The sequence below is a fragment of the Embiotoca jacksoni genome, unplaced genomic scaffold (genome assembly GCF_022577435.1).
Source record: "Embiotoca jacksoni isolate LCO1_2020_lvr unplaced genomic scaffold, fEmbJac1.0.p SCAF_4, whole genome shotgun sequence".
Taxonomy (NCBI): Eukaryota; Metazoa; Chordata; class Actinopteri; family Embiotocidae; genus Embiotoca; species Embiotoca jacksoni.
Genome location: NW_027185392.1, coordinates 5696497 through 5712719, shown reverse-complemented (window position 1 = coordinate 5712719; position 16223 = coordinate 5696497). Strand labels below are relative to the sequence as shown.

General features: G+C 39.2%; 1 protein-coding gene across 1 annotated transcript in view; it reads left to right on the top strand.

The window, feature by feature from the left end:
• The window catches only part of ctnna2 (catenin (cadherin-associated protein), alpha 2), a 307282-nt gene extending 296489 nt beyond the window's left edge, over window positions 1-10793 (top strand). Inside the window, exons 17-18 of the mRNA XM_069167248.1 lie at window positions 7931-8065; window positions 9632-10793. Coding sequence (XP_069023349.1) covers window positions 7931-8065; window positions 9632-9919 — 423 coding nt within the window. The 3' untranslated portion in view covers window positions 9920-10793. The remainder of the gene's footprint in view (window positions 1-7930; window positions 8066-9631) is intronic.
• The last annotated feature ends 5430 nt before the right edge of the window (window positions 10794-16223 follow it).

Sequence of the window (16223 nt, the reverse complement as noted above, 5' to 3'; positions counted from 1 at the left end):
CTCTGAATTTGTAAAGATTCACCTGGTGCCACTGATAAAACAAATTGTTTGTGCCATTTTTTAATCAAACGAAACATCCACAACTGAAACATCAGAATGACAAAGTCATTTGACAAAGATGACGTGAGCTCCAAATGGAACAACAGTCAAAATGCATCCAGTTAGAAGCCTCCAGGAGAAGTTAAATCTTGTGAGGGTGTGTGTAATGGAAATTCTCAGTCATTATATTCTGTGTGATACATATATTCATTCTCTGTGATACATATATTCTCTACACCTTTATTTAATTTTCTCACCAAGAATTAGATACAGAGAAAATCCACGACAGTGTGTCATATAGTTACTTCAACTGCCTTGCTACCTTCCTACAACTTGTTTCCCTGGCAAAATTTCCAACATGGGAAGCCAGAAGATCTCTCAAGTGAGAGACTTCCCTTTGCTGAACCTCAGTCTTAAGTTGTTCAAGGCCACGGCAGGAGAAAAGAGATATTGTGACTTCCAAAAGTTGAGCTTTAATTTGTCCAAAAATAGAACTACTTCTGAAGAACTCCCACAGAAACTGAGGTATCATATCTATCCATTAGCAATTGACTGTGGCACCATGTGCAGAACTGTGCTGCCATAACCACATTTGGTTGGTGTCAGTCAATGAGAATTTGTAATAGGCTATATGTAATAGGGATAGGCATTTTAAGAAAAAATACTATTCGAGCTCAAAAAATGTCATTAAACTTTAAAAAACCTCGCTGATGGAAAGCATGTCTTCAGCTATCATCTTTGAGATGAAGACAGTGTTTACCTGACATTTACATGTACCTTTTTTGAAGTTCCACCCAAAACCTTTTGATGGCTTTAGTAGTCTTGGCATGTTTTTCCCAGTAACATCTTATCTCACAGCGCCACACATTGGATTTTTTACGATTTAATGACCTTTAAAAAAATTCAAAACCCATCTATACTAAGTTACAGTACAGTACTATGCACGATATACATGAACAGGCCACGCTAAAATTACAACTTTAAACATTCTAATTTGTTTGTTATACTTTCAGTGATAGATTATCAATGGTTTAAAATAAATGCATATACTGATTGTAGTGCCTCCTGCAGTCACAGCAAAAACAGTGGAGGAGGGCAGCTGGAGAGCATGAAGCACACCTACTCTGAGTGTTTTGCATAGGAGTGGCATGTTGAGATGGGGTTTGACTGCCGAGTAATTCCACTGCACCATGTGGATTCAGACTTACTTGTGTCTACATATCAGACGGTAAACAGTCCAGGAACATTCCAGGTTATTATTTAGTTTCAGATAAAACAGATTAAGCTGGGCACTAAGTAAATAGTACAATTCTTGGAACCTTTTTTAGATGAGCATTACGTATTTACTGCAGCAGAACAGTGTATGTGTCTGCCTCTAAAAAAACTACATAACCAATATTCATCATAATAAAGGAACACGTCAGCCAATGCTAATGTGTGCTCACTGTTGTGCTTTTCATAGTTTTTGGACAAACATGGATATCTGTTAGATTTGTTGTATACAACAAGTTGTTGTAGCCTATCAACTTGTCAGTAGGATCACTTTCTCAATTCCTGTCCTGATAGGTGATAAAAAAAAAAAGAAAGGTGGGGCTGCTAAGAAACAATAGTAAATCTGCAAACTTATAAAAATGAACATTCATTCCTCGTCAGCCACAGCCTGTCCAAAAAAAATTGGGCAAATAAAACTTTAAACACATTGAACTTAGCTTTATTAAATGTCAGATCTCTGTCAGGAAAAACGTTTTTAATCAATGATTTTATTGTTAGGCACATGCTTGACTTTTAGTTTTTAACTGAAACTTGGTTAGACCAAGATAACAGTGCAGCTGTTCTTATTGAATCACAACTTCAGCTTCATTAATGAAACAAGAACGCATAAGAAAGGAGGGGGAGTTGCTATTTTATTTAATGATTCTCTCTAATGCAAGCAGATGTCCTTTGGTCATTTTACTTCTTTTGAATATGTGGCTCTGAATTCCTCTCAAGCTTTATTCCTGAACATTTACAGACCACCTAAATACTGCGCAACCTTCTTTGATGAGTTTACTGAGCTTCTGTCTATAATCTGTATTGATTTTGACTGTGTTGTTGTTGTTGGCGATTTTAATATCCATGTTAATAATCCCCAGGACAGAGGGTCTATAGAACTATGTGGTGTCCTTGATAACTATGATCTGACTCAGCATGTGACAGGGCCCACTCACAACAGATGACCCACTCTTGTCCTACTCATCATCAAAGGTCTAAACATTTACAAGGTTGCTGTGACTGATGTTACACTCTCCAATCATCTCTGTGTTTGTGCTATCTCTTTGCACACAAATGTCCAAACCGATGGTTGTGACAAAGCGTTACATCTCTGAAAACACCAGTGAACTATTTATTCAGGGGTTCTCCTCCACTGCAACCCTCTCTCGCATCTCAGTCAATGAGCTTGTAGATCGCTTCAATTCTCAAGTTAGAAATGTTATTGATACTATTGCACCCATGAAAGTGAAGGTTGTCTCTGGTAAGCAAAAATCTCCTTGGAAAAATGCCATGCTGGTCAGATTAGAGAAAAGAGAGTGTGAAGAAGCTGAACGCAGGCGGTAAAAAACAAATCTCCAATCCACATGGGCCTGCAATCAATTTGCCTCCTTTTTCACTGACAAAATTCAGAAAATTAGACAATAAATCAGTGCCTCCACACCAACCACAGGATATGTGTTGTCCTCGTCCCTAAATAATATCCTCTCAAATATAATGGCACAATTTCATTCAATCAACCATGGAAATCTGGAAGACATTATACAACATCTGAAGTCCTCCTCCTGCAGCTTGGATATTCTACCAACACACTTTTTCAAAAATATTTCTAACTGCATGACCACTGCTCTTTTACAAATTGTAAACACATCCCTTTTCTCAGGTGTCTTCCCACAGGCCCTAAAAACTGCAGTTATTAAGCCACTCCGAAAGAAAGCCAATTTAGACACTGCAATAATGGAAAATTATAGGCCAATATCAAACCTCCCATTTCTAAGTAGAATAATTGAAAAAGCTGTTTTTTAACAGCTGAACAACTTCTTGGCCGTAAATAACTGATTTGATGTCTTCCAGTCAGGCTTTTGACAATACCACAATACTGAAACTGCTCTTGTTAAGGTTTTCAATGACATCCATAGACAGTTGCAGAATTTCAGTCTTAGTATTACTGGATCGCAGTGCTGCAATCGACACGTTCAACCACGACATACTACTAGACAGACTAGAAAACTGGGTGGGAATTTCTGTCATGGCACTAAACTGGTTTGAATCCTACTAAGGAACGAGAATACTTTGTGTGTAATTACACATCAGAGCGGACTAAAATAACGTGGTGTTCGCCAAGGTTCAATTCTGGAGCCTCTTCTGTTCAACATCTACATGCTTCCACTAGCTCAGATTATGGAAAACAACAAAGTGTGTTATCAAAATTATGCAGACGACACACAAATTTAGATAATTATATCGCCAGGGGACTATAATCCCATACAAGGGCTGGGTAACTGAAAATCAACAACTGGATGTGCCAGAATTTTCTTGAATTAAACCAAGATAAAACAGATGTAATTGGTTTTGATACCAAGGTAGAACGATTAAAAGTCAGCTCTCAGCTTCAATCACTGATGGTAAAAAACACAAACCAAGGCAGAAATCTGTGTGGTCATGGATTCAGACCTCAATCTAAACAGTCATATCAAGACAATTACAAAATCAGCCTACTATCACCTGAAGAATATATCAAGGATTAGAGGATTTATGTCTCAACAGGATTTGGAAAAACATGTCCATGCATTTATCTTCAGTAGACTCGACTACTGTAACGGTGTGTTTACAGGTCTCTGTAAAAAGTAAATCAGACAGCTGCAGCTGATTCAGACCGCTGCTGCTCAAGTCCTCACCAAGACCAAGAAACTGGATCACATCACTCCAGTTCTGAGGTTTTTACACCGGCTTCCTGTCCAACAAAGAATCCACTTTAAAATCCTGCTGTTGGTCAAGAAATCACTGTGTGGTTTGGGGCTGAAATACATTTCTGATCTGCTGCTACCTTATGAACCATCCAGACCCCTGAGGTCGTCTAGGACAAGTCTCCTTTCTGTTCCTAGAGTCAGAACTACACATGGAGAAGCAGCGTTCAGTTCTTATGCTCCACATATCTGGAACAAAGTCCCAGAAACCTGCAGGTCTGCTGAGAACCTCAGGTCCTTTAAATCAAGACTGGAGACTTTTATGTTTGCTACTGCCTTTCACTGAACCAGATTTGAGGATGTCTTAAACTGCACTGTAACTTTTATCCTATTTTTAGCTTGCTTAATTTTTCAATCACTATTTTTAATCACTGTTCTTAATTTTTTTTGTCCTTTTCTTTTGCCTTATGTTTTGATGCTTTTAATGGTTTTATGTGAAGCACTTTGAATTGCCTTGTTGTTGAAATGTGCTATAAAAAATTAACTGGCCGAGCCTTCCCATGCCTTTATTGTTGGATGTGGACGATAATATAACGTAAAATATCTTTAAAATATTGAATTCAAGATTCAAGACTTTCACTCAGGATTAATAAAGTTCATTTTTGCTTTGATTTCAAATGACCTTTATTGTTCTATATACTTGACAGTCAAAAATTGTTTTCATTTGCTATGGACTCATGTGACCTTTTCAGTCTGAGCATTGAGAAATATGTAAGAACTTTCATAAGTGTCAAGCTATTGTTTATAAATGCTGCAAAACACACAAGTTTAAAGCTAAGAATTCAGACTTCCAGGTTGCACTTTAGTTGTCACAGCGGAAGCCTTTGTCGAACTGAGTGCAAAACAACATGAGCAAAAGCTCCAGTCACCTCTGCTGACAGTAGTGAAATCAAGTGTGACTGATGTGTCATTAAAAACCTTCTCAGTCAAAACAAAAACTACAGTTTAAGAGGCGCTGGCTGGAGCCGAGTCAGAACCACATATCCTTACCAATGAACGCTGTTGCTGGGTGATGTTATTTCAGTAGGAAAAGTAGCTTTGGTTGTGTCTTGATCATTATGATTTTTTCAGTTTATTTGGTGAAGTTTTCAATGAATAGAAATATCAGTTCAGGACTAAAATTGTAGATTTTAGAGTCCAATGAAAGAAAATTCAAAAACTGTAGTATTGAGTTTACATAATTCTGTAATAGAACAGCAGGTCGCTGGGGTTGTTCTTTTCATGAATGGTGGTGAAATTTACTTTTCTTTTTGAGAAGTTTGATGTGCAAAATGCCACATTGTGGAATATAACAACAACAACAAAAAGCAGGTGTATTAGGTAGTGACTAATATACAAAAAGTGGTTTCAGTGTCTACTAGAACATATAGTAGTCGTACTGAGTCTTAGGTGGAAATGCCAGAGACTGAATGAGCAAATAGAAAGATTACCAGCTTTCTTGAAGTAACTGACAGATGACGGCTTACCATCAAAGAGACTGTAGTTGTCCAGTCAGCTAGAAGACATATTATGTAACAGAGTGCAACATGCTTCATTTATAGCTGTCATCTTCATGTCATCATTCTCTATTGCAAATAGCTTTCTTGTCTTGGTCTACAACCACTAGTGATTTAATGTATGAGAAATTCAAACTAGGAAAAAGCCACGATCAAAGAGGAAGCATAGCAGCAACAAAAGGTTTTAGCATAGCAGTAACAAAAGGTTTTATTTACTAATTACTACTTTTTACAAACAGAATTAATAAGAAGGAACGTCTAAGTCTGCTTATAAATGCAGCATAAAGAATGACTTGTGTTTTGACAGACTGCCACACTCTGATAATGTATTGCTCTCATCTTTCTGAATTAGTTTGATTAGTTCAGGGCTAAATTATAAAATTAAAACATCAACACAATAAGAGATTTATCACCTATTGCTCTGTAACAAAAAAACATTCCTGAAATACTGAGAGAAGCATGATGGTCAGGAGGAGTTTTGAAGAGGCCGAACAGTCAGGCAGTGAACCACACTGTGTTTTCTGGCTAGTCTGTAACGCATCCTGTTTCACTATGACAGATAAAGAGGGAGCTTTAATGAGGCTGGCATTGTAATGGGTCACACAATTTATTTACATTTACTGGGAATGTGGAAGAACTGGGCTATTAGTCAACTGTACAATAGGGAACAATTGTGTCATGTCTGCATCAAATTTGCCTGGGGCATTTGTATACGTGTGTGGATGTATGTGTGCAGATGTGCCAGCAGTGTGAAGTGCAGTTAGCAGTAATGCCAGCCAGGACTGGCGGTGCAGTGATAATGCCTGCGGAGAAGCTTCCACCCTGCCTCACTGGCTGCTCTATGAGCTAGAAGCTCCACCTCAGCCTGCATTCAGGGGCTATTATAGAGAGGAAGTCGATGCAAGTGGCAGCTTTGGTATAGTTTAAAGTGTTGCGGTGATACTGGCCATAACTATAAATGAAAATGTTACCTTGAATGGCTCCTTGCAACTAAATTTGTAGCTTGAAGAAAACAAACATTTCAGCAGATGACAAAAGACACTGTTTCACTGGCTATTTGAAACAATGTGAGAAGGGCACTTGTCTCCAGTCAATACTATTTGTCTTAGAATGGGAGGCCCTATTTCAGAGAGCAGGAGAGAATATGGGTGGAGGGGCTGTATTCATATCACTGCTAGATGTTTAACTTGCCATATCCCTTCTACCCGATTCCACAAGACAAGGAAATGAGCTGTGCATTTCCCCGCACGGTGCTACTGAATGTCCTAGTTAGAAGCGTTTAATATTAATGACGAGAAGAAAAGGTGTTGCTACAAAATGATGCTCACAGTGTTTAAGTAGCTGATGCAGTGTTCTTAACCTACTGGGAGCTTAGTGGGCCGTAGCTGACTCCTGGAAGGCTTCCAGATGCAATAATAGGGGCAAACTGTGTAATAGTAGGACACCTGAGGAGGCTGTCGTCATGTTCCCTGTTGGTTCATTTGCTGCTCTGTATGATCAGTTTCTACCCTGTCAAAGTGGCCGGTCAGAACTTCTGGTTCCCAAGAAGCAGAAGACACAGAGTTGACAGCTGTTATGGAAGCAAGTTATTAGCTTCAAAGTATTTGTCCATTATTGTTGATTGATCTGTTTTCTTCTTGACAACATGCTGTGACAAACACGTTTCCTGTTACTCAACATGCCTTTGAAACTCAGGCCTGCAACAAACCAACAGCTGAACAAAGATGTTGAGCGACATCTTCCATGTTTAATACAAAGAAGTGTAATTATGAACCCAAAATGCTGGTACCCTACTGTTTTTGTTTGGATTTTTGGTGTACTGCTTTAAAACAACCTCAACATAAGAAACCATGAATCATAGAGCACTTTAATCTCAAATCTATTCATAAAAAATGTTTACCCTTTATATTCTATGACAGACAAATATCTGAAATAAGGCCAAAAACCTTATTTCCTGCCACGTTAGTATTCTAATGTGAAGTCGAAATGTGAAATGTAAGCATTATGTAATGCCCTAAACATTCCCCACTGTGTCCATGACCTGCACACCACTTCCTGCAAACAATCTCACACTCAGTCTCATTTTGCAGATGCATGAATTATATTTGCGCGTCACTGCGCCTCTCAGTGATGATGCAGAATGATGATGACTCATAAGTGTCCTAAATCCGAATGTACTGCTCACTGAAAAATGATTGTTTCTATCACACAGGGAATAGTGTTTTCTTTTTCTACCGGCTACAGAATCTGAATATTGTTAGGAGACTTAAAAAATATCCCTCAAGGCTTTGAAGACTGCATCAGGCCATTTTGCTTCTCACTTAAATCCAATGGCCACTTTTAGCTATTATTTTTTTCTACGTGTGTTTTGACTATATTTTTTGACTCTTTTCTATTCAGTGCCCTGATTCGGCGTGCAAGCAGGATCTGCTGGCCTACCTGCAGAGAATTGCCCTGTACTGTCACCAGCTCAACATTTGCAGCAAGGTGAAAGCTGAGGTCCAGAATCTGGGTGGAGAGCTAATCGTGTCGGGGGTAAGTCTGTCCATACAAAACAGCACACAGCCAACCCCCCCTCCTCAGGATGGGCTTTTAGCATTGAATCCTTTCACTTGATCCATTTAAGACAATTTTTATCCTCTGCACTGCGGGTGGGCGAATCTTTCAGTTCAAGGTCATGGTGACGCTCAGACGATGAGATGAAGGGTCATGCAGATTAAAGCTGATGCAATTATTTCAAACCCATTACTATCTAATAATACCTGAAATATGCTCCACAGGCTTCCCTCCATTTGTTTTTTTTTCATGCCACATGAACCCTATTATTACAGCTCGAACTAGAACCAGACGTATCGCATGAAATGTAAACCTTTCATCAGTGTTATTTCTTCTATATAAAGAAAGTAAAAGTTAAATGTTGTAGCCATGTTAGATAATGACCAAATATTTGTACACATCTTAACGAATATTCTTTTATTTCTTAGAAGAGGAAAACATAACATTATACATTTTCTGCACATTTATTTGTATTCAAATAATCCCCTTAGTTCAGTTATTTCATTAGTTCTCAACTCTTTTACATACAGCTGATGATTAAATGCATGTTTCAGCTGCACACCGATGTAAATGTCAGACTTTATTTTTTCTTTAAAAAGGAATTGTCCTTCCCAATCATTAACATGTAGTGAACTGCTCATGCAATAGAGCTCTCTTTGTTGATCATAGATGGCGTTTACAATCTTCATTCACAGCATAGGACACATGCTCTCACTTCAGAAACCAAAAAACTCTTTAACAGGCCCAAAAAAAAGGAAGAAACCGCCTGGACAGCAAATGGATCCCTTTTTCAGGACAGATGGACATGAAATAAAAGTCCACATTTAACTGATTAGTCACTGTAACAACTTTTTTTAAACAAATTCAACAAACTAGAATTTGTAAAACTTTTAAAAGAATGTGGGCGTATGAATGTTTCCTCTCGTAGAGAGAAAAAGTAAAAGTTGTGCATTGCTACAGATTTTTCTGTGAAAAACGTTCTTATTAACTGCCTTAGTATGACTTGTTACTCTAATTAAAATTAAAATGGACTTTTATCTATGCTTTGGATTTCTTGCATCTTGGGTTGATGCACTACTTCATGGCTTCTCAGGACTCTAGTACAGTTTGTCTCACATGAGATATGCGAGCCCTGCTGAGATTTTAACCTTTTTATGGTGGCCTGCTGGAGTCCACACTCATTAAATCTAAACTGTTGACTCGTCTCAGTGTGATGCATGAGGAGGCCCGCTGGCCGCCGACCCTTAAATGTCAGCCAAACAAAACAGACGGAGACAGAGGTACACCTGACCCCTGCCTCCGCTAATTAAGATCTCCTAAAATAAGATGTCATACAGTGAGAGCCATGTTTTTTATCCTGCTTAATTGCCAATTGCAGCTCAGACCTCCTAGGTGCTCCATGCAGCTAATATGTCCAAATGTTATTATTGAGGGCAACAAAGTAATAACACGTTTTCTCTTTACAGACTCATTGACTTTTTTTTATGTGACCTGTAATGTTTGTCTCTCTCTCTTTCTCCTCCAACTGTCCTTGCCCTCTTGTAGCTGGATAGCGCCACCTCCCTGATCCAAGCAGCCAAGAACCTCATGAACGCAGTGGTGCTGACTGTAAAGGCATCTTATGTAGCTTCCACCAAGTACCAGAAGGTGTACGGCACGGCAGCCGTCAACTCACCCGTGGTGTCTTGGCGCATGAAGGCCCCTGAGAAGAAGCCTCTGGTAAAAAGAGAGAAGCCCGAGGAGTGTCAGACACGTGTACGACGAGGGTCCCAGAAGAAACACATCTCCCCTGTCCAGGCCCTCAGTGAATTCAAGGCCATGGACTCCTTCTAAACAAAACAAAAAAAAAACAAACAAAAAAAAAAAGTAATGCTTAAGAAAAAACAGCAAAACATGACGGTGACAAGTTGATGAAAAAAGTCCCTTTCTACATTGTGTTAACCCACCTCTGTTTGCCCCGTGTGTGTTTGGTGACACCTCAGGAGGACTACAGTATATATGTTAAACTGCCACACTGTGGCTCCTGTGAACACTGTGGTCTTCGTGGCTCACAGACAGCCAGCACACATCACAACAGTATTTATCGATCTTATTGTAGCTTAATGTGTGAGAGCCAAAATATGACACAAACACAACTACTTTTGAAAATATGGGAGTTAAAAAAGAAACATATCAGAGGAAGAAGAGCGGCTTTAAAAAAAAAAAAAAAAAACGTGGCAGTTGATATTCTAGCTATATTTACGTGCTACTGACTGGCTGCTTGTATACACACTTAAACTGTCAAAATGGAAACCCTGAATGGTTCAGAAGAGAAGTTATTGTAAAGGGAAAATATCACTGTTGGTATGATCCCTATTGATATTTTTCTTTCAATTTGAATGTTAACTTGTAGTGCTAGGAATAACTTATGTTTAAGATACCCGGAAGTGTCAGCATCCAAGTAGTTTCCTTGTTCCTGACAATTATAATAATAATCCATATGGTGTTTTTTTTTTTTTACCAAAGCACACTTATGGTCTAATGTATTGCCTTTTTAAATCCATTTTATTTAATGATTACATCACTAACTATGATGACCTTGTTTGAAAATTGTGTAGCGTATAATATAGACAGAGAGGTTTGAGTAGTTGTGGTTTGCTCAGAGAATAGAAATCCCTGCATACAGTACCTTTATATTCACCCTTCTCTAATAAATCCCTCAACTTGACCCTCCAAGTTTCTGGTGTCTTTCTTACCGCCATACTCAAAGTACTGCTCTGTAGTTACAGTTTTACAGCAGTCTTGTCTTTTATTAAACTGAAGGATCTGACACAATCGTTAGAGATTTTCATGCAAGATCTGCAGATGAAAAGATGAAGGCGGAGGAAAGAAAAATCTATTAGTACTACAAGAATGAGTGTATTGATTGAGGGTCACAGGTCAACGCTCATTACTTCACGACGACAAGATAATTGGTCTTAGGTCAGCACTGTTCATACTGTCTTTGTGCCTTCGTTACCACTTCCCCCACGCAAAAGGTTTTGACAGACGTATATGCTCATTTTAGCCTGCAGCTTTTAGATTGATCACCGTTCAGGTTTCCTGTGTAAAAGCTCGTCATCCGCTACAAAATATTTTACACCGATTTGAATGTTTCCTCGACTTGATTTAGTGATCCTCTGACTTTTCTTCTTGTGCCACAATGTAACTTGATATCGCGCCATAGCAATGTAATATACCTCTCAGTCCACTAGAGGTTACATTATCACTGATACATTTTGCCTCACTTTTAGCATGGAAAGCAAATGTGCCCAAGGTTTGGACACTAAAAAACACATGGTTTGGGTTGAATGTGACAAAGTCACAGTTTAGTTAGGTTTAGGCAGAAAAACATTGTGATTAAGGTTAGGGAAAGTTTTGGTTTGGATTGGAATATCAAAGTTTTACGCAACTAACATTGTGTAACATTGCGTCACATAATACGTTTCTTAACATAACTTATATGTTCAATTCATTACTTTCGGTAAGTGACTTACTTTCATTTCTTAAAAGAAATCCACATTCACTAACTAACAGCGGCCGTATAAGTGAACATCCCGTGTTTGTTCCACCCTGCCTCCTAACGATCCATCCTAATTGTACCTTATCACTCTTTGTACTTAAATCACGTGACCAAGGAGGTCACGCCTTTCCGAGGCAAAACATGACACTGACGCATTATCCTCAAGTAGACTGTCTGGTGTATTACACGGTTTGCCTCGATGAGGCCTTGATTTGGTACAGAAATTCATGACCTGTTATCAGTTTAATGATGGCAAACATGGTAAATATAACACCAGCCCAGCATTAGCATGTAACAATGGTAACGTTAGCATTCAGCTCAAATCAGACTCTTGTTTTATTTCCTTCAGATACACGTCTGTTAGATTGACATCCATCTGACAAGCAGTCAAAGCTGCATCTATTTCTCATCGCCTCAAAGTTAACTGCTGACTCTATGTCCGGTATACAAGCCGGTATTGACCACTGAAGTCCTTATCAATCTCGCTTAAGCCCGCTGAGTTGTCGAGGGAAGGAAAGGAAGGTTTGGAAAAGAAGAACAGCTTCAAACGAGCTGGGATTCAACAGCTGAGAGATCGCCGGTCAGCAAGGCAGGAAATCCCACAATGCTCTGGTCTCTGAATGGAAAGTTTGAGCTCTCCAAAGGCAAAGATAGATCAGTGTGCTTACTACTAATGTGAAGTTTCTATAACTTGTCTGGCTTTTGGAACGCCACTGAGACCTTGCTGCAACCTCCCTTCATGCCGAGGGATTCTAGTGAATTAGTTCATTTGAAGAGACAGCACAATGCATTCTTTTTAGAGAGCAACTCTATTCAGTCCCTAAAGGCATCGCTGGCCCACCGTGCCATTAAAACAAGGAGAGCAAATCAACTAATTGCTTAACACGACCTTGATCTCATGTGGATCACATCAAAAGCACCGACAAACATAATTGTCCCAATAATGGCTCATGACACACTATCTTAAATAATTCTGCGGTTCAGTCAGTGATAACGCTTCTTTATGTGTCCCCATTTCACTGCTAATGACCATTAAACACAACATGCATCAGGCATCCGTGCATCACCAGAGTACCCTCTGTTTAGGAAACAGGGCCACGAGGGAGAAGTAGTAACACAATCCAGTTAATGGAGGGATTAATTCCTGGCTGTGCTGCTGTCTAAACTAAAATAATCCCTGTGTGTATGCATCTCTACTAACCAAATAAAAACATGCCACGGTGGCTGACAGCCTGCTCTCTTTGAAAATTAAAAATAAATCATGATGGTAGCAGAAATGCCAGTGCAGAGTTGGATTTTAGCACTTTGATTCGAAAGATGTCTACATGGGATGTGCTGTATTAAAAGGATTAAAACACAGTTCTAATCTAGTTAAACAAACCTCCCTCAGACCAACTACAAAAATAGACAGAGAGGAAAATGACTGTCGGAGTTCCAGAGGGAGGTTGGTGATGAACAGCACACAACCAGCTGCTGCAATATGTTTCTTCTTTTTGGATTTCGGTCTGTGGTGTCAGAATCTGTCTGACACTGAACACTTTGCCATCTGCACACATGGACATCAGTGCTGTAAAGAGAACTCCTTTATGGCTGCAGTTGTTTTATAATGCAACATGAAAATTACATCAGAGGAAGTGGAGCCGAGTCATCTTAGTCTGGCATGAGTTGAGTGCCTTTTCTTGCCCAATCACCAAGATTTGAAAGACCAGGAAGGTTATCAACTGATTATTATTTTTGGAGACAGCTCGAGTGTCCTCAGCTCTGTGTGAAGCGGAATGAAATGTTTTTGTTCTACTTTATTTGGAAAACTGAAGACTGCAAGGACTTTTATTTTATCTAACCACAGTTACATTCACACGTTTTTGCATACAAATTCTGCTGATAGGGAAGAAATTGCTTTTACTGGGCTTGCTTAAAAGGGAGCATAATCAATCAATTTTTATTTACAGTGCAAAATCCCCATGGAACATAGTCCCAATACACTTTACAATTACAGTAAATAGAAAATGGGCAACTACATTAAAATATCAATGTTAAAGAAACATGCGGCAGTGACAGCAGTAACAAAAGAATAAGGGACTTAGTCATTAGAATATCAGAAATATCAGTGTTAAACTATGAATAGCAATACAATATTGATGTTAAGCAATTGTGAAAACAACATGCAAAACTGTCATCAAATGCATGAAGAGCAAAAGAAGAGCATAACTAAGGTATGGTTCAGGGTCATCTGAGATGTTTTTGTGCACAAAAACATTTCAGATGCAACACACAAATACATATTTTGCAGTGGATGAATAATTTCACCTAGAATCCACTGACACATTACTGCTACAAATTCATTGCAGACACTTTTGGGGAGATATGAAATGAAACCTCTGGATTTACTTGTTTTTATTTATCCATTTCTGCTTTCAGCTCTTTAAATGTTCTTCTTGGAAAGGGTCAAACATGCTTCTAATTCCAATTTTTTTTTTTCTAGCAATCCACCAGGTGAGGAGAATCCAGACAATGCATGCCCTCCTCTAAATGCAGGGATATGCTTTGCAAAAGTCTGGGTATAATGCACACGCTCGCTCACTGCTCATTTCAAAGTTTTGTGCTAGAGATTCTTTGTTTCCTTCAGCTCCAACTCAACTCCATGAATGGGTCCAGAGGTCAAGTGGGCTTGCATGGCAACCCAATTTGCGGCTCCTCTGCCTGATTCATTCTATATGTCCAATTTAAAGATCCAGACTGTGTGGTTGTAATTAGGCTTTGGCCGTACATGCAATGATTAAGCAAATATGTGACCATTTAGAGCAATGACATTTCTGGTTTTTACTACATTGTTAATTTAGACAATTAAAACACAATGGGAATATAGACATACTTTTTACAAAACAAGTCTCACTCACTTAAACTGAAACGCTGAACTAATCAGGACATATCCACAAAACAACCATTGAACTCTGCACCTTTTATTTGTGAACAAAAAAAACAAAAAAAATCATACCCATTCCCAAATACAGCATATTCTTCAGTTTAAGACCTTCAAATGGTGCCTAGTTCGTAGAAATCTGCAGTGGACAGTACATTGCCAGGACGTACATGAGTAAAAACTGAGCTCAGTCTGATTCTTGTCTATATTTATCAGGTCTATATTTAGAGTTTAGTCTTGAATATACTAAACTAGACCTACTGCTACTACCATTATGCTATATCCAACGTAAATTGATCAAAGTGCTGCACAACACCAAACAGAATTCTAACATATCAGATAGATTTGAAACAATTAAGACATTCAAAACAAAATAAGCATAATTTAGTTAGACTGAGGTTATGGAACATAATGTAGGGTTAGTGATGCAACTAAAACAATTATTTATTTAAAAAAGGATGAATTTTAACTGATTCATTGTAATAGAATGAAAACTGCAGTCTCCTACATTAAAGTCAGATGTGCTCCATACCCATTCACCGTACCATATTTATTCCTGTGCTGTAAAGGGCACACTACTTGCTGCATTTGCATGGAATATTTGCACTGGATATAAATCATGCACTGCACGAATACTCAAATATGAACTTAATGGCCAGGTATACTAGATTGGATATATACGTAAAGGGTCATTCTTTTGGAAACACATCACAAGGTCATTCATTTTACCAGCGTTGTGCAGATCTCTCTCCATGACCCACCTTCCAGGTAGCTCTGCCACACATCCTCATAGTCCTGTATAATTCCACAGATCAGTTCCATAATGAAGGAGATGTCAGAGAAGAGCTGAAGTGTATCTGGGTTCTGATGTGCAGAGAGTGAACAAAAACTGGATTTGCACAAAATATTGTTGTGCAACACAATTAAATACTTGTACTTGTAATGAGTCAATGATGTTGTTTTAAATGTGCAGCACCGGCCTCCGGAGAAGCCCTCATAATAATTGGAGATGTGTAGCTGCTGTCAAACCAACGCTAGCTGGCTGTTAACATGTGCACTCTGGATGCTGTCAGAGGCCACTGTGTTGCTCGGGCAGAACCTCCCCAATTACCTTCTTCACCTGAATGGCAGTGATGGACAGCTGTGAGGGGGTGGGGTTGGGGGGCAGGGGCCACAGCACTGTCTCCAGGTATAATGGACAGTGTGCTGCTGGGTGAGGAGTTTGGCAGGGGACCAGGGCCACGGGGTTGTGCTGACCTGTAAAGTGATGGACAGTTTGGGGATGGAGGCCTGTTTTTTTTTTTTGTCAGTTTCAGTTTTGTCAGTGAAGAAGAAAAAGAGGGTTTGAGACGGGCACGTGAGTGAGGGGAAGGTGGTTGTAAGTGGCGTCCCATTACAGTTGAGTGTCGAGGTGACCAGCGATAACTGGCCCGGGGTCTTCTTGTCACTCCTTTTAAGAAACAGGTTTAGAGTTGACAATGCTGGTGTGTGGCGTACGCCTTAGCAAGAAACCTGTTTAAGCCTAATTGTGTCTCCCTGTTACTTCTGGTAATGGCAGACACAGTAACTGTAACTTGTACATGAAAGCAGGGTCAGATCTGGCAATTCAATGTAGGTTGACTAAAACTTTGTGGCTTGCTTCTTCAGATGAAATAAATGGTCCGTGCTCGTTGTCA